Below are 27,502 nucleotides of genomic sequence, written 5' to 3' on the forward strand. Positions count from 1 at the left end.
AGAATCAGAATACTTTATCCCTAAGGAAATTATGTAAAATATTGTGCCGAGATCGCCACAGCAATAATTAAATTAGAAGGTATTGAATATTAGTATCCACTGGATAACAGATGAAGTTAAACGTTTGAAACACAACTTAAATGCAGATAGTGTGATTGTATACATCTTCAGAATTCATTACAAACTTTTCGAGCTATTGTGTTTAAAGACAGAAAACATAACCTTCAAAAAATAAACATCTATAGCAATTTTGTTTTCTTAAAGTCCGTACCTATATATGTAAAAAAGCATTACAGAAGCACATATTTATGTTATTGTGTGTGTAATTGACATGATTTTGATCATTCAGTTTTAAACATTAGCCGTTTTTTACAATGTCAGCTAATGTAGCGTGTGAGGTCCGCATACACACACATGTATTTATACTGTACAGTGAGGTCCACATTCAAGATGTGAGTGAACTGCAGATTTTTACCGTTAATTCAAAGGCTTTTACAAAAATTCTACATTGACTGTTTATGAATGACACTTTGATACACGGCCCCCATTTTCAGAGGCTCAAAATTAATTGGACAACTTTGACGTAATTTTTAATATAAGGATTGTTTTTAATACTTGGATAAAAAATCCTGGATCCTAGAAGCCACAGATGTTGCCACATTTGCCACATCCTCCCTTGAGATGCTGCCAGGCTCTTACTGCAGCTGCCTTCAGTTACTGGAAAGCATGCTATATTGTGCTGACATTTGGTGACACGCTCGGTCACTGAAGAAAATCCCACATCTTCAAATGGGAAAATCCTGGCTTGCTTTGCCATCCCACTAGTTTTGCAACTTGATCCTGCTGCCTGTGTCAGCAGTCACATCATCAGCAAACATCCGCTATGCTAGATGATGTGATCTTCTTTGGATCATGAGCTCTTCCCATCATTCTGGTACAAGTTATGTTGTTTTCATCTATCCAAAGAACAGTTTCCAGAACTGTGCTGACTCTTTTAGACGCTTTCTTACAAAATCTAATCGGACCTTCTTGTTTTTGACAGAGGCTTGCACCCTTTTCTAAACCCCTCTGTATTTCCACTCATGAAAGTTTGACAATGATACATTTACCTCCTTGAGTGTTCTTAACTAGGATTCATGTTGTGAAGGAACAAGGAAAAAATGCCTTTCTGGCCAGTGCATTTCTCAGTTTTAATAAAGTAACAGATTGTTGATTCGACCACTTCTAAAAAGAAATGTGTTAGGTTTTTTGGTCTAAAGATGGCCTCCTTCACTTGTATAGGTATCTCTTTGGACCCCATATTGAGTGGGTGGGCTGGCTGTAGTTTAGGTGCTAGAGCAGGTCACCTACTAATTGGAAAGGTTGTGGTTCCATCCTTGTCTGCTCCAGTCTGCATGCCAAATATTGGGCAACATACTAACCCCAAGTTGCTCACAGATTAATCTATCAGATTATGAACGCGTGTGAATGGTAGATAGAAGCACTTACATAGAGCATAGGAAGAAAAGTGTGAAGAAAAGCTTGTGTGAATGAGGTAAGTTGTGTAAAGCGCTATACAAGAACCAGTCCATTTACCAAGAGTTGTCAAATACAAGTTCAACAAATGGAATCAACTTAAACTTTTATCTGCTTAATTTGCCATTAAATAACAAGCCTCATGTGGCCATGAAGCAGTTTATCACCTGTCCAATTACTTCTGAGCCTTTTGAAAATGAAGCACTGACTACAAAAAGTAGTTATTAGTTAAGTTAGAATTGCACTAAAAATGTCAGGCAATGCAATCAATACTTTTGTTAAACCTACTCAATGTACGCCAAAGGTCTGTACTTTAATGATACCGATCGTTTACCATCCCAGTGGATTTTAAACGGAGGCAAAATTACTCCCCAAAACTTAACAGTACAGTCTGTTATTTATGTAGTGATCCAGTTAATCTAATCCCAGTTTTGCCTTCATCCTTTTATATAAACTCACAGGATAATAAAAGAAAACGACACAGAAATCTGTGTTAAACAGCATTAGTTTATTTTCCACAGGTTACTTCAGAAACAGGTAATTATGTACAAAATCTGGAATGTTGGATAAATGCATATCAATCATCGTCATGATCATCATCTCACCGTGACCGTTTAGAAAGAGTAGCTATACATGAAAACTGGTGCCTCTGAATTGCAATTTATTGCTGGTTTTACAATCGCAAGTCACTAATGCCATTATGACCTCTTTTCTAAAACTTTTTAAGGGTATTTACAGTTTGATTAGTAAGGTCTGAAATCCAAAGAAGGCTGCTAAATAAATAAAACGGGAACGTGAGAAACAAACCAACATGGATGAAGAAAGCATGAAAACAAGTTTGATCTCCCTAGATTGTCTACAATGTCAGACTTTATTTTTTTTTGCCATGATTATAAAGTGACCATTAACCATTTCCCATTAAAAGTCAGAGACAGAACAGAAAACAACCCACAAAATTAAAACAAATAAAATCAATCTCATCAGCGTGAAACAAAAAAAAAAAAAAAAAAAAAAAAAAAAAAAAAACAGGTTGTGAGAAACTAAAAATGTCAGAAGCACATTATGTTGTCACTTTCCTGAAAACAAAAGTTGCCAAAACTAGACTGAATTTAAAAACTAAAATGGTACAGCTTCATTTAGATCAGCGTGATATTCTAAATATTATTTTATTAAAGGGATAAAAATGTAGTCAATTTCCACAGTGTTGTCATTTTGGTTTGTCAGTGCCACACGAATCAAATACTTTCCCACTGTTGCCACGTACAAGAAGAGCACAGCAGACGACTCCTAATCTAATCGGCCGTCGTGAGTCGAGGGAATTCTTTTTGTTCAAACACTGCTGGATTAAAATGCAATTTATATTGTACAACTCAGTGGTCACAAATGCGTGGCTGCAAATCAGGCATTCGCTGTCCCGATGAGCGTCTAGTTTTTTACGCTGACGACACTGCTTTAAAAACCACAATTTTCCTTCGGTGACGAACATTACAAATGTTTCGACCTACATACAAACATTAGAAGACACGGTATGCTACGCAACACACGCTAAAACCTGCTCTTACACAACGCAGAGTTTTTGTTTGTTTTTTTAATCATTTTTTTGAAACACTACCATATATTTATTTCCTGTGCCATTTCATTACAAAAAGAGATTCTTTTCACAATATAAAAAAATCATGTAAAATCATCAGGGAATACTAAAAGGTTGTGTTGTTTAAAAAAAAGAAGATTTTTTTGTGTGAATGAAAATAAAGGCTTTAAATATTGCTTCTAAGCCATTATGCTGCAAACGTACTCAGGAGGTTGTGAATATGTGAGTATTGCTTGGGTTCTGGCGTCAAAGGTCCCCCCACCACCCTGTTCAAACAGTTCAAGGTCTATGGCACTTGACAACTGGTTTCTCCCAAATCTATTCTCTGTACAGCAAAGAAAAACCCCAAAACAAAACAAAAAGGTGATTAAAACAATGGCTAAACATTTTTATAGACACACAAGGCAACCTATGGTCCATTTAAAAAAAATAAAATAAAATAAAAATAAAAACTGCCAGATGTTGAAACCCTCTCAGCTCACTGTTGGCTGCCTGAAAGAGGAAGCCCCTAAAAATAAAAATTTAAAACATGACTGAAACACTGACCTTATTCGAGTCTCTCTTAAGATACCTCCTGCTTTTTTTACCGTCTGTCCACGGTTTCTAAACTTGCTTTGGTTAACTAGCATAACCGCCACATCGCCCTCCGCTTCAAACAGCTCTCATGATTCGAGAAATGCACCTAAAACCAAGGAAACAACTTCGATGTATCCATCTGCAGGAATCTACCTACTAACCAAATATGAATATTTCCCAATAATCTGTGTTTTTCTGTATTTTAAATGAAAGACTAGCAAAGCAGATTTACCAAACCCAACTATTATATGCCTCCAATATGTCAATTTCCTGTCCCATTATGTGATCGCATGCAGGGTGCATTTCTTCAGCTCCATTTATATTGCAGATTTCCACAATCCAATGTGGCAATGTGATATGCCCAGTTGGAGTGATGAGGTCAGGGACGAGCTGAAATAGTGAAGTGTCTGTATGATTCGCAGGTTTGTGGAAGCAAAGTGTTTGATCTTGCAAGAACAAAGAAAAACGGGATGGGGGGTGGGGGGCATCTCTCCCACAAAAAACAAAGCCAAACGCCTCCTTGATCCACATTCGTCTCCACATAGCAAGCACGTAACACTGTCCTCCAGTTAAGATCGCAAGCAGACTGGAAAATGGTTTCAACATCTTAAATAAAAAGAAAGAAAAGAAAAGAAAAAAGGCAAACTGGATGGCAGAAGAGAAGGAGCTCTGCCCCCTAGTGGTCAGATTAATATCCATCTGCAGAAGTGAAATCAAACTCCTGATTCACTCATGACAAGTTTTGGGGTTTAAAAAAGAAAAAAGAAGAAAAAGAAAAAAAGATGACCTGTACAGAGACCACAGTAAGTGACGTCATATCTTCAGCTTCTTTTGTATATATAAAAAAAAAAAAATTATATATATATATATATATATATATATATATATATATATATATATATATATATATATATATATATATATTCCACAGTGATGGCCTTTTGAGGACTCGTACTTGCAGATGTTCTTCTGCTGTCTCACTTTGATCCACTACATTCAGTGGTTTTTCCCATTTAATCAAGGCTCCCATGATCTCTACTATAAATAGTCCCGATAGGTAGCAATGGATCAGTTTCTGAGTACAAAAATATGACAAGTCAACGTATGCTTTTCAGTTCTTCTCCCATATGTCACACTCTATTTGAGGTCAGTTTCAGTCTATGCTTGGATTCCTCTTACGATAATCAAGTCCACAGTGTTTGGGAAAGTCTTCAGAAGGGACACTGCGTTCCCGTGATCGATATTTACAAAGCTATATCCGTTTGCCTGAGGAGGGAGAAGAAAACGATAGATTAGATTACTGGTTAATATTCCAAAGACATTAATCTCAAAACACTGATTCCTACAGACAGCAGAGTACCTGGATGATTTTATCTCCGGGCTGAAGAATTTTTGATGCTGGTCCCTCAGGTTGAACCCTTGTTACAAATATACCCTGAAATTATAACAATAAGATATAAAATCTTAGAAAAGAACTGACTTCTTTGGAAGAGGGGGACAAAAATAAATAAATCAAGGTATTAATTTACATTGTCATCAGGACGAAAGGGGTTTCCCCGGCCTCCGACTCCTCCTGATATACTGAAACCCAGCTCAGGATTCTTCTCTACTTTCACACGGATCTGAAACACACCCACACACTTTCATTACGCACGATCACTGTTACAATACAATTTATTGACATTAGTCGTAAAATTAAAGGAGAAAGTTTTCTCGACTTAAAGTGCCAGCTACGATAAATGTAAACGAAAGAAAGCTACTAAAATTCCGTTGGAGTGAACAAGAATATCAGGTTCTCAATGTCAGCGAACACTAAACTAATTTCAAGTGGCAGGGGAAAAACTAATGAAACCACCAGACGAGTACAGTCAGAGTCTACCATCACAGCTCAGAGGAGGTGCAGAAGTCTAGGTCACTTTCAGAACACATCAACTGCAATATGCTAAAAAGGTTAACATAGACTCTTTGAGTGTAATAACATCTGGCCTAGTTAATGCAATTCAGCAGGCAGCTAGCGGTTAGCTTAGTTTACCATAAAGGATGAAGGAGAAACTAAATAAAACTGAAACTATAACCTGAGGCTCCACAGTTTTTTTACTGGACCGTCTCTGGTTGAGAACGCCAAGTTCAAACTTGCGGGAGTAGGAACAAGATTAACTTGGAACAGCAGTGTAAGTTGCAAAAAAAGGGGCTGGCACAAGCTCAATATGGAATTTAGCCAGCCATCTCATCGGTCTGATATTCTTAAATGTCTGGGCCAGTCACGATGAGGCATAATGACAACACCTCAGCTAATGGACAGAGGCTTCTCTAAGAAAATACGTCATTCCCTTAAATACTGAATCGCATATTTCTTTGAGTAATAATCCATCCTTCACCTCTTGTTGGATGGGTTCGAGTGGAATTCGTGAAGGCCCCTGGGGCTGCTGGGAGACTTTGAGCATTAGGTAATCAATGAGCTGCTCCCTGGAAGGGTGACGTGCCATGGACGGCTGGCTCATCGGAGGACGAGCCGAAGGACCCATCTGACCATTCATCAAAGGCACCTAAGAAATAATCACACACAATCAGCAGGTTTTATTGCTTGGAATTTCTATCCCTAATTCCCATGTAGCAAAACTATCAGTTTGGATGAATAGAAGATCTATAACATCTTGTTTACGCTAAACAAACTTGTATTTGCTAACCACAGTCTGGCGGTAGTACACTTACTTTTCTGGCAGGGTCCAAAGTGTAGTTCTGCATCCCTTGGGGACCAAAAACATCATCCTGGATGGGAAGAAAGGAATGATTACCAACATTGTACTCAAACTCAATCCACTGAAATCGATTTGCAACCAGGGGTTAAAGTGGGGATTTGGCAAAAGGGGAAACCCTAAGATTGGGTGCAGCAGCCGTGCAGCATGGTAGAAAGACTTACTTAGAAAGAAGTCACATATCAATTTGCTCTGTGAGCTCCAGCTGATCTTTTTGTGTGTACACACTGATCAACTGCTACTCTGATATTCACTCTCTTTGTGGATTTAGCAAATATGATGATTACCCTTTCACAAAATTATGATTTCAGAAAATGACAAGTGAAATTCAAATTTTTAGCTTATAAAATTTCACTTGCTGGGCAGTCCTTACCTTTGAAAAATGATCTTTCATCTTCCTCTCTTGTCCACACTAGCATGCCCCCCCCCATCCATTTATGCACACTCTTCTTCTACATGACTTACTAGACTCTAAAGTACCTTGGCCACAACTTTACATCTGCACCCTGAACACATCACAAGGATGGGAAGAAAAAAAGGATGCGTCAAAGGTGTAGGAGGGATGTCATTGTTTTCTTCTTGAGCAAGCATCTGGAAGGACATGCCTATTGGATTTAAGGTGCTGGGACACCATTAAGGATCATACTTGCCCACTTTAACCCCATTTGCAATCAAGGATAACAAAAAACATCGATTACTGAGACTCTGGGATCACACAAGCTGTTGATTTAGAAGACACCACAGAGCGATCAACACACCAACTAAGATGACGAAAAACTGAGATTAAAGTCTGCATAGCTTCTATTTAAACACCAAGCAGAATATAATTTGGAACATTAGCCACCAGGAGATGAGATGAATCTTGAATGTTAAGCAGTAAAGCGGTTACACAACACTCTCAGACAGCTTTAGTTTTGCCTCTACAGATCTAATACCCCGTTTCTAAATCATTTAGACACACACTTTGACTACTTACCTTCCACAAACATAGCTTTCATCCCCCCCACACACACTGTGAGAGGTTATGAAGCGATTCTGAAGTGATCAAAAGTTTGGATTGAAGATGGCAGACAAGCAAAAGAAGGATTTGAAGTGCAATTAAAGGAGAAGAAAATGAATGGTTTGTGAAATGCAAGAGCAACAAGGAAGACAGATGACGCACGGCGATATTGATTCTGATGTACAAGAGCCTGGTACATTTAAAAGGAGCTGCTTTGTACCATACTTAATATTCATGAATAAATGAAAGTAGACTTTTCTTAGAGAGAACAAAACAAAGTTTGTTTTCATGTTGTCAGATATTTCTTTCCTCACACAGCCTAAATTTTGTTACGAAGCAGTTTCACCTTTGATTACTTCTAAATAATTTTTATCGAAATTCAGTATGAAATCACACTAATCTCATTCTACCACAGATGTAGTAAAGTTTCTAAATGAGAAACCAAGTAAACCAACTAATGATGGTACAAATAAAGAAGGAGACCCCTTTTAAACAGCTCTACTTGTATTTAACCACAAAAAACAACACAAAAACCAGAATTCATCCATGTTTCACTCTGATATTTTAGGCACTAACAGAGATCATGGTCATGAGAAATAATATGTTGGGAATGATATTTTCCCTTGCCTATAAAAGGACAAGTGAAACATGGCTTCCAAGTATCTGTGATCACTTCAACATCGGCGAGAGAAGGAAACAGACATTTCTTCTCTTGTAAAGGATGTGAAACTTGCAGGAACTGGATACCCTGGCTTTAGTATGAGCTGCAGGAGCGATCTACGAGTTGACAGTACTCACACAGAAGCCCAGAGCTCCGTAGGGCTGTCCGTCCCTGACACTAAAGACCAGGGACCCTTGGCTGGCATGCATATCCCTACAGCTGCCGTAGTGAGACCAGCTCAGCGGAGCGTTATTGGAATTATAGGAGCGAGACAGCGCGTTCTGACGACACGGAACATCCAGCACCAACAAGTCAGTGGTGGCCATGCAATGCACCAAATGAGTGATGACATAATAAAAAACACACAACAAAGAGGTTTAAAGCATATACAGACAAACATGCAGTGAATCACGTATAAATTGCATATAGCTGGGTTAGTAGGCTACATCTAAATAGCTGATTCACACAAATATTTAGGTTTTGGTTTGTTTCAGCAGGTTTTGAGGTGACTCAAAGTAGGGATGGGCTCTTTATGGTGATGGTGGTTGCTTTAATTTATGTATTTTTTGCCTCTATTTGACACTACAGTCTTAAATTCTGTTTGCATTCAGAAGCACCAACAAAAACCAAAACTCTGTGCAGAGTGAGATCCTGTTGTTTAAAGTATCTTCCACCTAAAGAATATTAGGAGTTCATTTGTGGTCATGTTTTGCTGGTGGGCTTTTATGGATAAACTTTTAGCCCCTCCCTCCCAAAACAAAGCACGCACACGCACACACACACGCGCGCGCACGCACACACACACACACACACACGCGCGCACGCGCGCGCACACACATACACACATGCGCGCGCACGCACGCACACACACACACACACACACAGTGAAATGGATATCAAGCAGTTCTTTTTTCATAATAAAACTCTTTACCTTTTCCATCTTCTTGGCCTCGATGTGCCGCATCACCTGGTCTCTCCAGTCTACTGGAACCCTCCCTGCTCCCATTCCTCCTCCTGGTCCGTCGAGGAGCGAGTGCTCAGACTTCACCCTGGTGTTGGGCCTCTTGCTGGGGCTGCTGTGCTGGTAATTAAAATCGCTAACAGACATGGTCCGTTCTGGAAGCTCGTGGGCCGGTGGCCTGCTGCTGTGAGGCCTGGAAGCTCCGGGTACATCGATGCTGTAAGTGCGAGCTGAGAGGGGCCTCTGCATGGCGTGACTCATTGCTAGTGGCCCTCTGGCGAGGGTGTGAATGTCCCTGTATGTCATGTAGTCTCCTTCGGACAACTGCATACGCCTTGGGTCAGACATGGAAGCTGTGGAGCTAGTGCTGCCTTGCCTCTGCAGGGTGCTGCTTCTAGGCTGGCCCGCAGCAGAATGAAGTCTCTCCATAGCCCACATCTCCCCAGAAGGTTTGGAAGCCATCGCAGGGCCTCTCTGCTGGGGCTGCAGAGGGTAAGGAGGCGCCTGATTACGGTTTGAGTAATTGGTGTTGGCTAGTGAGTGTGGAGGAGGAGCAGGATGGTAGCTTTGTTGCTCTGAAGCCATGGCTGTCCTCTGGCCCCAGAGACCCTCTTTAGACATGCCACTGTTTGTGTATTGTATGTTGTACTGAGGAGGAGGGATTCCCATGGCCATGCTGGAGGAGACTGGATGTCTGCTTGTGTTGGCAGGAAGCTTAGAAGAGGACAGCAGGTCTGAAGAGGATGCAGAGGAGTTGGGGTAGACCAGGAGAGTCTGATCATTGAGCAACTGGCCGGCTGACTTGCTCCTGACTATGCTCTGGCCCTGAGCTCCTGGCCCTGGCCCGGCCCCTGCCACCCTAGTCCCCACTGAGTCATCATCTCCATCAAAGGAATACAACCTCATGGCCCCTGTTTCTATGTTGCTGATGCTGTGAGACTTCAACACCTGCGGGGGATGGCACCTTTTCTCTGGAGACAGTTCCTCAGTGCTGCGAGATAGAGACATGTCACTGCAGGCTGTCACGCCTGTCGAGGCCACGTACACAGCAGCTGTTTCTCCTCTCATCCCTAGGCTTTTATTCCCCAGACTATCGTTGCAGTCACCTGCCTGTTGATTTCCATTCTGTAAATGATCCATGTTATCGTAACCCTCTTTGCTGTCCACTTCCTCCTGAGCTAACGAACCATTCTTGCTTTTATCCAACTCATCCAGCTGAACCATGTTGTCAGTTGGCAGCTTGGTTACATTCATATTAATCTGGTCCCACTTGGTGTACGTGTCTCCCATACCATTGTTTATTCCCTTCTCGATGAAGGCCAGTCTGGCTTCCATGGACAGGTCGTAGTCTCCCATTTTCTCTGGTGGTGCCTGCTGGGTTTTTAAGAGGGCCTGGAGGGACGTTTCAGAGCCATTGCCATTATGGAGGAGAGGGGTGGTGTCTTTAGGCTGGTTCATATTCTCATCTTCTTGCCTGAAATGAGGACAAATACTGAAAGAGTAAAATAAGAGCAGGAGGAGCACTCCCCTCTTTAGTGTATATTACCATACGGAATAGCACTAACCGGCTTTTTGGTAGGAAAGGCATCTTTGCCTCTCTCTCAGGTGTGCACAAAGAGTTGTCCTGGCTGCTGTCTGTGGTCAGAGACACAGAGTCTGACATGCGTGATGGAGATGAGCAGTTACTGTTGTTCTGGTTGCTGTTAGCCACGGTTTCATCCAGCAAAGAGTCTGCATCTTTCCCATCGTCTGTTAATCAGAAATTACTGTCAGTGTTCTGCATCCAGAGATTTCAATTTTCACTTTAGATCTTTCATAGTTACCTTTTTTATCCTTACTTAGAGTCACTACTTTAGGCTGGTTGATGGAAATCTCAATAAGAGGGGGTCTGAGCTCTGCAATCTTCATCTCGTCTTCCTCATCTGACAGCTCCTCAGAATCCTAAAGACAGAGAAAGCACTTTGCACTTCTTGTTTGTGTAACTGTGAGAAGTCCTAAAAATCTGAAGTACTGAATTATTTGGACTACCTCTAGCGTGTCCTCGTGGTTCATCATTGAGTCCTCTGAAGACTTGAGGGGGATTTTCTGGGAGCTGTAAGACTCAGAAGTGTCCTTTGCTTCGGGTGCAGAGGGATTTTGGCCACACACGTCGGCAGACACTTGAGCCTCCATGTTTGACGCTACACCATTGGGACAGGGGGCTTCAATCACCTGCACAAAAACAGTCCAGGTGATTAGTTATGCATTAAAACCTTATGGAGAGGTTAAAAGGGAATTTAAATGAATCCAACAACAAGACACCAGAAATGAAAGAGGCTGGTTTCTTTCCAAGTGGAGCCCTTCACTGACCTTTACCCCGACATCCTGCACTCCAATGTGGTTTCTCTCAACGGGTTTTGCTTCTTTGCTGGACTCATCACTCGACTCATCCTCCTTGAGCCTGTGAGCCACCGACTGGGCTGTTTTTACCATGTTCTTCAGCTCGTCTGGGTATGGTGTAGGGTAGCGCTTCAGGTTTCCCTCCTACAACAGTTTGAATACACAGAGTTTAAAATTAAAGCTGACCAAAAATGGTAACATGCTGAAATAAATTAGACTGCTTTCATACTAGAGATGACAGGGTTAAGCAGAAATTACACCCCATTTTATAAGACCCCATCCCCGCAGAGGAGGAAACAAAGTGAAGAATTGTGTCCAAAAAAGCCCCTGCTGCTGTGGTAATTCGTGTCACCACTGTTGTTTATTCCTTTTCCAAATATATATAAGCAGTAACAAATGTGCAGCACTAACCCTCGGGGGTGTTTCTCTCTCATCTTTGTCCTCGTCACATTCGAAGGCCACCTGAGCTCGGTGCTTGCGTTGCTCCTCCCACAGAGTTGGATTAAAGCTCTCAGAGTCAGAGTTTGGAATGTCTGTGGGGAAAAATAAAAATGCCAGGCAGTGAATCAAAATTCGTTTTTTTAATTTCCCCCCCGCCCAAATTAGGACTTTTTAATTCAACCTAAATCTGTCACGTAATAAATGTGACCACAAGATGGCGCAAAGGAAACACCAGGAACTGAAGGGAGCTGTGGAGGAACTTGAAAATCAGGAGTTAACCCAAAAAACTCCAAAAGAACCAAACAGTGCTGTTAAACCCTGGAACTAATGTTGCAATAAATTCCTTTTCTGTGATGCCATCCAAAAAATTCCAAGAGAATATTTTGCTACTATGTACTAATCTTCAGTATAAATACTCCACCGTAAACGCAAAGAAGCAAGTTTGTGGTTAATCAGTAATGAAAAAAACATGAAAGATTCAACTCAGTCTCTCTGTTTCACCATAACTCCTGCACGACTTGCCTGAAATGAAGCAAGCAGACAATTAGACGCTGTGAAATATTTGTGAAGGTGTCAATCAGTGTGGTTTTCCTGTTGTAAAAAGCTTACTGCTCTCGATTTAGCAATAGAGAGACTAAGTGTGAAGGTGTGTAGTAGAATTTTCTGATAAGAGATCCCATTTGACTAATTCTCTGACAACATCAGCTTAAAAGATTACATACACAACTGTAGCTCACTTGACAACACCCCACAGCGTGAAGTCACAGTGAACCCGTTGAGTCACCTGCTGTGTACTCTCCATATCAACAAGTTGTAAAACATGTTAACTGCAGTCAGGCTGTGAATACTTCCAGCTTCCAAGCAAAAGAAAAGGCTTGATCGGAAACAAGCCCTAGCTAATAAACACGGCAAATGGTGTAAAGCCCGCCACAGGGCCGCAACTGTTCAGGCTGTGACAGAAATCCCCGACATCTCAAAAAAGACTCGTGACCATTTCAGTAGCTCAAGCATGCAGACCACGAACCACTAATTACTCTAAAGTAAAGATACAACACTGTCAGTGTGAGCTGTCTGCTGTAAAAGGAAACCAAACAAACAGGTGCTTGACAAGAAGACGATGGCTAGTGTTTCCCCTGCTTCAGTCTCAGATAACAAGGTCTTTTATAAAATATGCATTTAGGGATCCTTGTAGGTCATCAAACTTTGTGAGGGTAACATAATATAGTCTTCTTAACACCTAAGAATGTCCATGAGAATTTAGGGTTTATGACAGTGCTGGTAGTACTTAGTCCTGATGCTGAAAACCAAGTGAGTGAGTGAAGTGTTTGATAGTCTGCCACTTACAGCTTGGAAATGTATATCAAACAAAGAGCAGTTACTCACATTCCTCAATCCTAATTTGCTGGGGGAACATGTAGTTGGTCAGCACTGTTTTCTGAGTCTCTGGATCTTCCTCTTTCTGGAGTGGGATCAGGGGTTTTGACTGTGTGGGACAAAATATGGGGTTGAGTGTGCCATGTAAAATCAGCAGTTCTTTGACTAATACATGGGACATGAAAAACGTAAATATGGAAGAGAACACTTAACCGCAGGGGAAAATAACACATCACAAGATGGAGCCGTGATAAATTCAACCCGTCTTCCCCGAATTCTGCACAGCTATTTCACCCCGACTTTCTTCACTTCTAATTTGCCTTCACATTACTTTAACACATCTGGGTGCCTCTTCCTGTCATCCATTCGTTGATGAGGCTGCTCTAAGCTTGCCTTAGGTCCCTGTCTGCATTGTTGCACCTGTCCAAGTGCATCCATGTGTCTTAGTGTTGATGTAGCTGTTGCAGACTGCCTGTCTTCGCAGTGTCCTTGTTAGGAGTTATTTAGGTAGGAAAGTGATTGTGGAAAGATATAAGGACCACAAAATTTTAGAGATTTTATTCATTACAAATCAGACAGTTTATATAAGAGCAGGACAGCAGTGATGGATGCTGTGTGGATGACTCTACATCTTCTTTCTGCAGCATTCTCAAACAGCTGCAGTTTCCTGGGGACAATTTGTTAAGGCACCCAAACAGAACCTTGGGACAGTCTAGCCAGGAGAGGGAAAAAGGCATGAATAATTGATTTGAGAATGCAGTCAGAGTCAGACTGTAATTTGGAAATAAGCTGAACAAAAGCCAACACACTGAATCCACAGTGTCCCACAGAGTGTTCTCCATCCTTTCGTTGCCTCTGTATACTGACAATCTTCTTCTAGGCTTCATATGACCAGGTCAAATATTCCTTTACCATACAAAGTCACCCTGCTGTGACAAATTGGGATTATAAGCCTTTTGCTCTCATGTGAGCCGACGAGACATTTCCTGTTAAGAAATCCAAATTTCACGCACCTCAACTTGCCTGGTAATTTTGAACACCACTTTAATTCCGTCTGGCTGCTGCAGTCTCGTCTTACAAATGCCCTCCTTGTCATTCAGATTTACACATTCAGTGGTCAAGGTTTCTTGTCTAGATTGCCACTCAAATAACCATTAAGTAAAGGGGGCATTTTCTGAGAATCATTAGGATCCTTTTAAATTTGAAATACAGAATGACCCAAATGTGTTGATCAAGCAATACAGAGGTTCTTTATAATACAAGTGTTACTGGCGCTTCAATCTCTTTAGCTGTAAATGAACTTATGTCAGAAACCTCTACTCTGTTTCCACATTTTAAAGACTGGTCATCCAATCTGACCTGCATTAGATCAGATGTCCTGGAAGTGGTTAGATGTACCTTCCTGCGAGCTACCTGGAAGGCTTCTTGATTTACAGCTGAATTTTTAGTGCGAGTCACAGACGCTCCTGCTATTGCTGTCCCCATCTGACACCTCTGAACCCAGAGGCCTTATTGTTTTATGCATAATACTTGTGCAGTCTTACCTGATTTTCAGACAGCCACATCGCAGTCAGCTCAGTCAGTTTGGTGAAACTGTACGGAAGATTCTTCAACCTGAAGTAGAACAAAAAACAAAAAAACAAAACTCAGTCACCAAAAAGCTTTAAACTGCTTTCCTGGGCGAGTTAAAAAAAAAGTCAATTTAATTCATTTTGTCAGGCAAATTTGATCTAAGCAGGCCGACTATAAAAGATAAGCCTGGAAAATGTCCCTTTTTTCTTAAAAAAGGAAACGATCAAGACCTTACCTTTTTTCATTCTAATAAGCCTTCATCACAATACTGTAATCAGCAGGTACAATTTCAAACTCCACATTTGAAAATAAGCATGAGATAAGACATTTGATTGCTTTTATTAACTGGTAGCTTTACATAGTGAAGGAACCACTGCTTTTAAAATGTCCTGGATTTAAAGTACGTAAAATTGATTATATATTATTTAATTTTATCAATTAATCTAACAATTGTTTTGTCAGTTATGTTGCGTAATTCTGATAAAATCTGGAACAAAATGTGTAGATTTCATAGTTAACATCTTGTTTAGTCTGAACAAAGTAAATAATTGCAAATAGATCTGATGCACAACAAAAAACAGAAGAATACAGCAATTTCGTGTTTGGATTTAGATTTAGATAATATTTAAAATCAGCCCAGAGGTTCTAAAAAAATAAAAATAAAAATACAGCAAGCAGAGAAGGCTCACTTGTTGTTGCTGAGGTTGATGACTTTGAGCTTCTGCATGTCACCCATCTCCTCAGGCAAAGACTCCAGCTTGTTGGAATGTAGAAACAGCACAGTTGCCCTCTTCCAGTTGCCCATCTGTGAAGCGAGCACACCAATGACTCTCACTGCAGACAGTGAACACACAGATTAAAATCTCCAAACCGATGCGCACACTCACCTCGGGTGGAAGCTGGGCAAGGAAGTTGTGATCTGCAGCAAAGGTGCGCATATTGACACACTGGCCAATGGTGGCTGGCAACGCTTCAATCTCATTGAAACTGCAATCCAGCTCATCAATGCATGTCAGCCTGATGCAGAGAGACATGGGAGGATGTGAATCATGCGGCTGCCAAAAATGCACTTTAATGGCAGTTTTTTTGCAGTTGAAGTGCCAAGAAGTTACCACCAGCAGTCAGACACTTACAAACAAGGAAATACTGAACATACTGCTGCAATGGAGAACACCAATACATTTTTTTATTTAATTTCGTTTTTGCTCATCTCTGATTGGACATCTGTATGTCTACACACACACGCCAGTATAACTTGAGACCTATTTATTAAATAAAGTAAACGTGTTTATCTAATTTATGTAAATTATATCAATGCGTGCAATCTAGGATTAGACTGTGTGTGACGTGGTGAACTTATTTCTGCGGTCCTCTGCACAGTCACATATCCTACACTGTTTGCAGAGACAGAAAATTTCGGTTGAGATAGGTTAGGGAAAGAAGGATGATATGGTAGGATCCCTGTCTGTGGTACATTATTGTTCCTACGTGCTACAATTTCTTTGCTCTCTTGTTGCAATATCAATTTGTTAACAGGAGAAAAAGCCATTAACACCACCAAGTGGGCAGGCACTAAATTAAGATCATCTTAGCTCTAAACAACACTACCACAGACCGTCATAACAGGGTGGGAAATATTTAAGAAGATTACCAAGAGCAACATCAACTCCAAAGGAATGGCCAATGGACAGGGCTTCAATAATAATATTAAGATTTGTAGCTGAGCAAGCTACTACTTACTAGAAAGCTCAGGATGGCTGAAGGATGTTAAGCAGACAGCCATGTAATGTCTAGGATGTTAGCACAAGATTCACTTGGAGTAATTTTTTGCTCTTTCTGAAAAAGCTCTTTCAGACGGCAGCTGCTGGGGTTCAAACACAGGCTGAAGAAACTGAACACAGCGCTGCTACCACATTTAGGTGGCTCTTTTTGTTAAGCATACTAACATGCATCTGGCTTCATTGCTTACAACGATCAGTGCATTCTGATCTCTTTAAATTCTTCACAGAGACCACTAAATAATGAACAGCTAAGTAACTAAATAAGAAAAGCTCTGATCAACTTTGGATCAAAATTACTGTACAGTGACGGTGAAACACAAATAGACTGATGCAAATGCAAATCTCAAATATTTCATGGGACATCATTTAAGCGGAATTTTGCTGAGTGAAAAATGTAAATGCACGCTGGGTTTCATATTAATGCAAAGCAGCCTCACGTCCAGAAAGCTCATATGCTACAGTACCATGAAACTCTACAAGGATCTGACGTCTGTCTACTAAAAATACACCAGAGAAACAAAAAAACCCAGTGGACAAGTGGCGAAGTAAAACGAAACCAGCTACATATAAATGGGGGAGGAAATGAGCTTGCTTAAACTAAAACCCTTGCATGGGATTAAGCTAAACCATAGGCTTTGTCACATAATCTAAGTCAAAGTACATAAGGCGGCACATTCTAACATAAGGGGCAATTGAGGGTGTTTGAAAACAGTAATAAAAAACTGCACAGATACAATTGTTTTTATCAGTTAATGTAGATTTGTCTTTCTCATGGATGTTGGAGGGGACGGATTAAAAAAATAAAAGCATGGATTAAATGGAACCTAATCTTTGTCAACTGTGTGTCAATGATTCAGAGTAGAAAGAGGATCAGCGTGTGGACCTGGCTCAGTACTCAGCAGCCGGCGACTGAGGGTTTACCTGTATACATTAGACAGAAAAACCTCTGAATAGTAACACAGGATTTCATATCATTACTGCCTATGAGGGTCATGAGACCAGTGTTTACCAGCAACCCTTCCACACTGAAGCAAACTGTGTCCTTAAATCGCTACGGCAGATTCAAAGACATGACATTCATAACCACTCTTTATAGCCATAGCCATTTCTAAGCTACCAATCATCAGCGCGAGACCAAAACAAACCGAGCAGGGGATGCATTCTCTTTAATGGGGATATCTCGTTTTTCCAGAAAGACGTTTTATCAGATCAATGGATTCCAGATAAAAAAAAAAAAAACGACACAATAATCCACTGAGCTCAGGGTTTACTCTGCCGTTATCAAATCTATTGCTGTGGTGCTCACCCTCCAATGGAATCTGGCAAGTACATCAGCTGATTTTCATCCACTTTCAGTGCAGTCAGTTTCTTCAGGGTGCCTTTAAAAAAAAAGGAACAGAGAGCCAGGATCAGGAAGGCGTCGACAACAGCTCAGATCAGTTATTGACTATCACTTACTGGTACGCAACAAAGAGGAAGATCCATTACACACCAGTTAATTAGATTCATTCATACTGTCAATACAGTAATGGCTATAGCAGTCGTCATCAACCATGATTTCAACAGCAGTGTTTGCATGAATTTAAAGGATTTTATTAGTCTTGTTTTTTGCAAAAGGGATGGGAGTGAGTATGCCATTCAAAATTATGACTGTCAATAAATATTATAAATGTAGCTTTACAATTTATTTTGAAAAATAGGCACCTATTTGTCAAAATTAACATTTGAAAAAGGGAAAAAAGTAGCCAACACAATTGTCAGCTGTCTGTCACCAGTCGCACAGAGAAGTTGTCGCGCTCTGCACTGCTGAGGGTTAATGGGGCACCATCACTGCCACTGACACGTCCTGTTTGCGAGATTTTCCTTCCTACTGTCGCCAACTACTTGCTTATAGGGGGTGATCTGACTGTTGGGCTTTCTCCCTATTATTGTAGGGTCTTTATCTTTATAAATAACCTTGAGGTGAATGTTGTTATGATTTGGTGCTATATAAATAAAACTGAATTGAAATCGAATGAAATGGGGCTCACTGGTTTCATAGCAATTGGCAGCAACCTGCACCAACTGGCGCATACATTTTCCAGATGGTTGCTAGCTGGTCTCTAGGTCTGTGCGACGGAGGCCTTAATGCTGAGTTAAATCTTCTTTCTTAAATATAACTGCTGATCCAGGTTGCTTTTTTTTAGGCTTGCCCAGAACATCCAATATCAGTCTACATTATTGTACTCAATGATTTTATTTTAAAGAACTTTTAACTTTACCTTTGTGAGCCAATGTGTCTGTCTTTACATTGGTTTAAAACCTGTGGAGTTTTGTTTTTTTAAACAAATAACTTTATTCTTAATATGTATAATATTAAATATCAGTTTCTATATACAGGTCTTAAGTTTTGAGCAATTTATTTATTTTTACTGGTCACTTAACAACTTGTCACAAATGTAACCCAAAATGAGAAAGCTGCATTGATATTGCTAAATGTTTCATACCCGTGACATGATTTTGAATACATGAGTAATTGGAACCTAATTCATTAGAGATTAATAAGGGTTGGGTAAAAGCAATCCTGAGCTGTAGAAATATTTGAATAATTGTATTTCTTCTGTTACTGACGTCACATTAATATGTTATGAGTATCTCACTGTGTACTTCACTACAGTTTTATATTGTTAGCATAATTTGGTTTCATCTAAAACCAAAAATAAAACTGAATACTGAAAAATAAGTAAAAGGTTATTATGCAGCACATCAGTTTCACGCTCTATATAGATCATATAGATCAGTTTCTATTAGAGAAAATGACACAGAAAAATAAAGTCTTGTGGTAGTACTGTCCCGTCGGCTCACACTGCAAGTGCTAAAAGAGACATAGAAAGAGACAAGAGAGCCTTTTTCACTGATGAAGGGCTTGGAAAGATTTAAAAGCTGGCAACAGCTAAAAGAGAGTTAAGGTGTTTCATAACAGGTCTTCTAATACGGTGTGTGTGTGTGTGTGTGTGTGTGTGTGTGTGTGAGAGATCTTTACCGATGGAGCCTGGCAGCTGTGTGAGAGCATTGTTGGAGAGCAGGAGGTCCTGTAGATTCTCACAGCCGCGGATTTGTTCATCCACCATCTCCAAGTTGTTCTTCGACACGTCTAGATACACCAGTTGTTTTAGTGTCCCCAACATCTGGACAAAATAAAATAAAAAGTCACCCTTAATTTATGCAGCAGTATGAGATGCAGACTGTGGCAGTAAATTAAAATGATCACAAACAAGCAGTTAGCTAACATTTTCTGCAGTGAAGTGAACTAACTATATATGCAGACATGATATAATCCCACAGTGGGAGACAATATCACACTTATTTTAGGTTGAAAACACTCATTTTATTAGCAGAACAGTAACACTTAATGGTTTGTTTCATACTCCACAGACGTCATGGCTTATAAAAGGCCAGATTGTGATTACAGCTGATGCTACTGAAATGCTGGCAGCAGAACTAATGCTTTAATTATGACCCACTTACAAACAAGCTGGTCATTTGGATGAAAGAAGAACCTCATTTAACAAATCCTGACTGTCAACACACTGACATAAGAATTCTTTCATAGCTGATTTTTTTCTGGGGGACATATGTAAACCCAAAACTATGCATTTTGTTGGTGAGGACAAACTGTGCGAGTTCATCCTTCGACAGAATCGCGTTCAAAGCGCAGCCCTCTCTGCTGGTTTCAGAGAGCTCAAAGTCTGATGTAAACTGACTGCAGCTCTTTTTGATGAAGACTTGAGGAGACACACAGGTTTGGGGGGTTGGGGGAGAATCGAGGGAAATAATCTCAAGATGATGTGTTAAGACGCAGCAGTCACTGAACGGGAATATGAGCGTATATGATACCCCAGGTAAAAAGGTCAGCTTGTTCCCGTCCATCCACAGCTCCTTGAGTCCAGTCAGCCACTCCACCACCTCAGGCTGCACATGTAGAAAAGAGAAAGCACGTAGTTGTGAGCAAGCTAAAAAAAAAGAATCACATTATAATGTATAAATGATGGTTCAGAGTGTAAGGAAAAGAAAACTTTCGACATATGTGCTTAAAAAACAAAAATAGGACAGGGAACAGATTAAGGAAGGAGGTGGTGAGAGCCCTGAGCAGTGACAGACTGACTGAAAGATACTCACCACTTCAGTGAACTCATTACTCCCCAGGTCCAACCTCTCCAGCTGTGTGAGCTTCTGCATGCTTCTGCATAAAACACAAGAAGGAAACAAAAAACAAAACAAAAACAACAACAAAAACACATGAATTTCATGGTTTACATATTAAAGAAAAAAAAAAAAAACAGCCATAAGAAAATTCCTCCTCTATGCCACTGTCACTCAGTTTTCATGCAGTTCGATTTGGAAAGCACACATGCTCCGCCTTCGCTCCTGTCACTGAATAATTTTATGTGGAAATAAATACCTTTTAGAGCTTAGGCGTGATAGAAATATGCTCTAAATAATGGAAAATGTGACGTATGCTAGCCCTAAGCCTTGCTCCAAATTTTCTCTCACATTCAGGCCACAGGCTCACATTCTCCCCTACACTGTAAACACGCAGGGCTACTTCACTGCTTACAACACTGCTGATCACATTTAACTGATCACAGCACAACAGACAACTGGAGAGAAAATATTTTCATAGAGGCTTATTAGTGATTAAGAACTACTCTTTCCTCACAGATCGAATAACAAGACACCTTTGAGGACATTTGTCCTTTACTGCCAGCAGCAAAAAACAAAAACGTAGCACGTACACAGACACACGCATGCACAAATAAAAGCAAAATAAAAAGAAAACATTTCCATTGACTGTCAGTTTCACAATGTGGGGACCCCAAATTCCATATAATATAAAAGTTGATTAAAACGTATACTCCCAACCCTAAAGCAAATCAAGACACCGTGAAAACTGTGGGACAGAAATGATACCAAGGAACGAACAGTGTTTCTCCCCACACCACAAAAAACAAACAAACAAAAAAAACCCCACACCAAACCAAACAGCTAAAAAAGGGTGAGAATGAGCTGTTTTGGCTAATCTAGAAAGTGAGTTCACCAGTTAAAAAAACAGCACTAAGGGGCTTATGACCCTGAGCGAGGAACACTGCAGCCTTCTTTAAAACATTTGGTTTATGCATGTGCTCAGTGTGTGTCTGTGCACCAGAGGAGAGAGATGGAGAATAGAGGCAGCAGCTTCTACATGAAAGCCCTGAGAAGACTTCTATTGCACCCCTTTGCACACATTGTTTACATCTCTGAAATGCTTGTGTGTTGCTCTGGCAACGCTCCCGATCATTAGTCCCTTTCTTTGTCAGGCCTCCAGACTTTAACAGGTCTGGCCTCTGTCACATAAACACAGCCAGAAAAAAGGGATCCGCTCTGAGCTGTGGCACTGACTGTACTGCACTTTATACACCGGCTGGAACATCAGTCAGAGAAAAATAAATGCAAAAAATATATATATAATAATAATAATAATAAAGGGGAGATTATAAAAGGAAACTCAGACAGAGGAGGGAAGGGAAAAAAAAGGCAAGTATCGTTAATGATGGTAAGATGGTAAAGCTAGTCAAGTGTGACAGAAATTAAAGAGAAACCAGGGAGACGGTAACTTCCCCCAAAAATCACCTGGCGCTTTCTCTAATATCTGTGGGACATTCAGTCTCACAGCACACTTCTCAAATAGCAAAAAGACCTTCACCACTGTCTCAGTAGAGGATTATAAAACCTGTCAGCGCAAGTGGCCAAGTAAAGGGGACTCTTATGTAACCACAGTGGAATTTAATACTACAGTTAGAGGTTTACAGAAAGAGTCTATGATTAAAAAAAGGATAAAGGACAGACATTGCAGGGGGTGCAAGAGGCAGAGGACAATGAGGAAGTAGGGATTTAAAAAAAAAAAAATAAAAAAAAAAAAATCTTGTCACGGTTCATAAAGCGACTGAGTTTCAGAGAGACTGCTTTTATTATTATTTTTAATTAAAATGAACATTCTGTATATTTCACATTTGGAAGGTTTGCTAAATAAAAACCACCTACTTTGGCAACATCTTTAACTGATTCTCCCTCAGCTCCAGGATTTGTAGCTTAGTCAACCTGCAAGCAGGAAAAATCATTGTCATAATTAGTTGATTTTCCCCAAAGGGATATTATGTGAAATGGCTTTTGAAGCTTAGCGGCCATGATTTTCTCAGCCGGCTTATCTTTCACTAAGCAGCTATGATGTGCAGTTACATGACAGCAAAAAAGTCTGATGTAATCTTCTCTTGTATAGAACTAGTACTAAAAGGAAGAAATATAAAGATGGAATCAGCACCAGATCACATCACATGTTTTCTGCATTCAGAAGGCTCAACACCAACTTTTGTGTAAAGTGCAAGTAATGAAAGTGATTAATAATCATGCTGACTTGATGAAACAATCTGTGTAGCCTAACTATTAGGGGTGCAAAAATACACAAAATTCACGGTTTGGTTCGATATTTTTTCGATAGAAAAAAATGTTCATGCCTTTTTAATTTGTCATTTATTAAAATTATAAATATATATTTTAACTCAAAAGTACAGTTTTTAAATTTAATGTTGCTGAAACAACAAAATAATAAAAAAAATAAATCTGATTGTGAAATCACTCATCTTTGGAAAAGAGAGTTTATTACAGAGAAATGGCTCTTTCCAAAATAAAAGCTATACTATACGCTTCTTCTGGGATATATTCTCAGCAGCATATTAAACATATCAGGTCCCCATAAGGAGAATCATGTGCTAAGGGCTGTCTAAATGACTCGGGTAAAGTTTGTAGCGTGCGTGCTTGTTGTTTTTGTCTGCTTCCACTTGTCTTTGCACTAGGATGATGTCGGCGTAAATGTGCAGTCATATTTGTTGTGTTCCCACTAGTGCTGTCAGCGTTAATCTTGTTAAAATGACATTAATGCCATAATGCGGCAAGTCTCCGTTAACAAGTTACCGCGGATCGCCCCGTGCATGGGGCTGGACGGCGTCAACACGTTAACAAGCTAACTGCGCTAACGCACTAGTTCCCACCAATTGAGCATTGCGTGGCACATCCAACATACTGTTTTACTTTTGTCCATGACGCGTTTACCATCAGGGTCATACTTCACATGAAAACCAAGATAGTTCCAAAGGCCAGATCTGAATGAGGGTGGGGGAGGTTCAATTTCGGGTAGCGTTGAGGCAGTTGCCATGTTGCAATGAGCTTAACTTCTGTCTCGCTAGCTTGCGCTCAGTGGATCTGCACTCGACAGTGCAGCCTAGGCGGAGTAGTCGAACGCAGATCCACTGAGCGCTCAAAAAAGACAGCATCGTCAGAAGAAAAGTTGATAAAATAAATGAAAAATTTTGTATTGTTCGATACATATGCTTACCGAACCGAAAGCACTGTATCGAAGGGTTCAACATCTATACATGTATTGTTGCACCCCTACTAACTATATATTGAAAAGTATAGTAAGTAAATGTTAAATAAGATCTTGGGAAAAAAGAAAACAACATGATCATTTTAAATAAAGTGATCATTTTTTAAAGCTGTGTGTTTCTCCAGTATGACTTAAATGTAAATGCTAAAGAATTAATGGTAAGCCAGGTCTGAGAGATAAACAGACAAATAGTTCTGTGAATGCTCACTTCATCACTTTTGTGCTGTTGACATGACATAAGTAGTACTTGGTCCTGGTGCCACACAGCACAAGTGTAGCCCACAGTATGAAACAAAATCACTTCTACTGGGTCATCTTATCGAGCTAGCATCATTTTGTGTTGCATTTCTGCGGCGTGTTAATGACTTGACTGCATTTAGAAAATTCAAATGTCAGTATCATGACTCCATCAAGTACAGCGTGTGACAAACCAGAGAAGAAACCAACCTGCCGAAGCTGGCTGGTAGGAACTCCAGAAAGGCATCGTTCAGGTAGAGCTGCGTCAGACTCAGAAGCTGAGTGAAGCCTTCAGGGAGCCTGATAACACATGCAAACACAAGAACGCGAATGAGAACACACAGGCAGCCTCGTAAACCTCTGCAAGAACACTAGGAACCCAAACTTTATAGGGAACGTTAAACTAAAATGTGTTAGGTGAGGGAAAGCCGAACTCACTTGGATATGGGATTCACGCTGGCTTCTACAATTGCTAGGCCTTTGCAATTTTTGATGTTCTCTGGAAAGTCCTGGATGCCTGGAGAGAAACAGAAGTCATCAAAAATTATCATCAGCAGGGCAGGAGCACGACTACAAAGCTACATCTGCTCAGTGCATCTCAGCTGCTTTGTTACTGCTGACACAAAATGAATAACTCCTGTCAAATGAACAAAAGATAAAACATGATGAAAGACATCTTATTTAACACAAATAAACAACCAGAAAGGTTCTCTGACTGAACAGTGTGTGATCGTGGTATAATAAAAGCAGCTCTGCACCTTTCTTCGCCCTTATTTTTTGTCTTCACTAAAAAGAGAGAAGAAAAGTGCAGAACTGCATGCGGTTACATAATAAAAGAGCAGGAAACAAAGAGCAAAAACAAAAATAGAAGGTGAGTGATCTTCTATTTTGAAGTCTGCAACTTCTCACCAAACCTTCACAGCAAGGTGAGCATTGTGACCAAGTCTCACAGTTTATTTCCACCTACTTTCTTTTATGCCCACAACACTTAGGCTAAAGTGCTTTGTGTGGAAGGATAAGCTCCATTTAATGTAAACACGGGACATGAAGCTCCGGTTCATGAAAATGCCACTACATCTTTAACGTCTGTTTAATCAAGGCTGCGTTTGCACTCGTTTATAGTCCAACTACCTTTTTAACCTCTCTGTTCCTGAAAGGGTTTTGCCAACTGTGCAAACTTCTTTATGGAGTCAGGTAGAGAAGCGTATGGACAGTCAGGCTATTTTCCCTAATTTTGGATCTGTACAACACTCATGGATTTAAAATGAAGCAGTCAAGATGCAAATGAATTTTTTGCATTCACCTTTAATAATTTACAGTCCCGCCTTTTACACAGGCCAAAGTAATTGGACAAACTAGCATTATTATAAATGTAATGATTATTACTTAGATGGGAATCCGTAGCAATCCTTTCCACAGACATCATTAAATGCTGCATGTCCTCCCTCGAGATGCTCTGCCAGGCTTTTGCTGCTTGTTTGTGAGTCTCTCTGCTTTCAGCTTTGCTTTCACTAAAAAGCATCTCAACTCAGCTGAGGTCATGTGAGTGACTCTGCCATTTAAGAACATTCCCTTTCATTGCCTTAAAAAAACCTGTGGGTCATTTTTGGGGTTTGGGTCATTATCCATCTGCACTGTAAAGCACCAGCCTTTTAGTCTTGCAGCTTTTCAGCACAGTGTAAGCTATACGTTTTAAAAATTCATCCTGTTGCTTCAACAGTCACTTCATCTAGAAACACTAGTGAACCAGTTCCTCTGGCAAACATACATGCCATGTCATTTTGAAAGAGGATGTAGTATGAGCTCTTCCTTGCCTTTTGTATATGTTTTTTTTTTCTCTTAACATCTTTCTGGTACAAATTTATGAGTTCAGATAATTGGGTATACCAGAACTTGACAGCCTTTTGTTTCCCTTTCAAATTGGCCTTTCTGTTCCCACACTTGACTTACATTGACCACATCTTGGTCTAGTTAAGAGTTCATATGAATAGCTACCAAATGCAAAGTCAAACCCCAGAGTCAGCTCCAGATTTATTTTAAACAATGAGGAAACAATCAGGAACCACACCTGCTGATGGAGCAGCTTACTGTTCAAATGTCCAACTACTTCTGAGCTGCAACTAATGAAGAGACCGTGTAAAAATGGGTGTAATTACCAGCCAGTTAATGCAATTTTCACTTACATTCACACTTGCTGGGGATTTAAGTTTCGGTGGGAAATCTGTGCCACAGCTATATCATAACCTCTGCTACATCCTAACTAGAAATATAACTACACAACGACTGATTACTGCTGTGCATTTCTTGGCTTTTTCTTGGCAGTTTTTGACTTTATTAGTGATCGAATAATGACCATTGCCTCAATATAGGGGGAAAAAAAAATAATAATACCGATCTAAGGACTTATAAACATCAGCAAATTCCTAGAGGGAGACTGCTGAAACTTTCGTAATGTATATTAGTGAATGTACTAAGAAACGGAAAAACAAGAAGGACAAATATGTTTGCCCCCCAAAACCCGACCGCAACAAAGAGTCCCAGGAAGGAAAAAATGTAATTGTCCAGCACAAGCATAAATATTGGCAACAACATCTGCCACTTACTAGGTTACATTGTAGACACTGTAGGATTCCCCACAGAAGTCTAAATCACGCCTTGTGGTCAGTTTTGAAACACCAATTAGCCCAAATCCATTCATGTCTTTGGACTGTGGGAGGAAGCTGGTACCCAGAGGAGACACGTACACATGCAGGGAGACATGGACATGTAAACTCCACACAGACTGGTTTAGAACTCAGGAACTTCTTGTTGTGAGGCAATAGTGCTAACACCACCATGCAGCTCACACACACACACACACACACACGAGTGTGGGTGGCCGTCTGTCTCTCTGTGTTAATTGCGTGACAGGCTTGACAACCTGTCCAGGGTTGTCAATCTGTCGTACCCCACCTCTCACCCTATAACAGCTGGGATAGGCTCCAGCCCCGCTTCAATGAATAAATGTAGAAAGTGAATGGACAATTAATGCAATATTTTTGTTACATTCTTTGAATTAAAACTGGAAGTCATCCATTATATTTTTTTAAAAACTGTCAGGTTTTTTTGTTGTTGTTCATTTGTCCTTGTTTAATATCAGACTTTTGAATTTTTCTACTGCCTAGTACTGGTTTTCCGTAAATTTACAAAAGTCTACTTT

At 40.2% G+C, this 27,502-nt stretch overlaps 1 protein-coding gene across 4 annotated transcripts in view; it reads right to left on the bottom strand.

Annotated features, from left to right (window-relative positions):
• Positions 1-4,611: 4,611 nt before the first annotated feature.
• erbin (erbb2 interacting protein) overlaps positions 4,612-27,502 on the bottom strand; it is a 45,672-nt gene continuing 22,781 nt past the window's right edge. The window contains exons 4-26 of one of the 4 annotated variants that reach the window (XM_063478103.1): positions 24,742-24,820; positions 24,514-24,603; positions 22,668-22,724; positions 20,766-20,829; positions 20,484-20,558; positions 19,630-19,774; positions 17,914-17,986; positions 15,714-15,843; positions 15,516-15,631; positions 14,799-14,868; positions 13,264-13,363; positions 11,851-11,972; positions 11,410-11,583; positions 11,089-11,271; positions 10,899-11,001; positions 10,626-10,809; positions 9,031-10,534; positions 8,237-8,380; positions 6,395-6,451; positions 6,061-6,228; positions 5,212-5,304; positions 5,043-5,117; positions 4,612-4,948 (exon numbers count right to left, since the gene is read on the bottom strand). In XM_063478103.1, coding sequence (XP_063334173.1) covers positions 4,841-4,948; positions 5,043-5,117; positions 5,212-5,304; positions 6,061-6,228; positions 6,395-6,451; positions 8,237-8,380; positions 9,031-10,534; positions 10,626-10,809; positions 10,899-11,001; positions 11,089-11,271; positions 11,410-11,583; positions 11,851-11,972; positions 13,264-13,363; positions 14,799-14,868; positions 15,516-15,631; positions 15,714-15,843; positions 17,914-17,986; positions 19,630-19,774; positions 20,484-20,558; positions 20,766-20,829; positions 22,668-22,724; positions 24,514-24,603; positions 24,742-24,820 — 3,914 coding nt within the window. In that variant the 3' untranslated portion in view covers positions 4,612-4,840. Of the gene's footprint in view, positions 4,949-5,042; positions 5,118-5,211; positions 5,305-6,060; positions 6,229-6,394; positions 6,452-7,414; positions 7,474-8,236; positions 8,381-9,030; positions 10,535-10,625; positions 10,810-10,883; positions 11,002-11,088; positions 11,272-11,409; positions 11,584-11,850; positions 11,973-13,263; positions 13,364-14,798; positions 14,869-15,515; positions 15,632-15,713; positions 15,844-17,913; positions 17,987-19,629; positions 19,775-20,483; positions 20,559-20,765; positions 20,830-22,667; positions 22,725-24,513; positions 24,604-24,741; positions 24,821-27,502 lie in introns of those variants that run through there. The other 3 variants (XM_063478102.1, XM_063478104.1, XM_063478105.1) reach the window with 3 other exon arrangements.

The sequence above is a fragment of the Pelmatolapia mariae genome, linkage group LG7, assembly GCF_036321145.2.
Source record: "Pelmatolapia mariae isolate MD_Pm_ZW linkage group LG7, Pm_UMD_F_2, whole genome shotgun sequence".
NCBI classification, from domain to species: domain Eukaryota; kingdom Metazoa; phylum Chordata; class Actinopteri; order Cichliformes; family Cichlidae; genus Pelmatolapia; species Pelmatolapia mariae.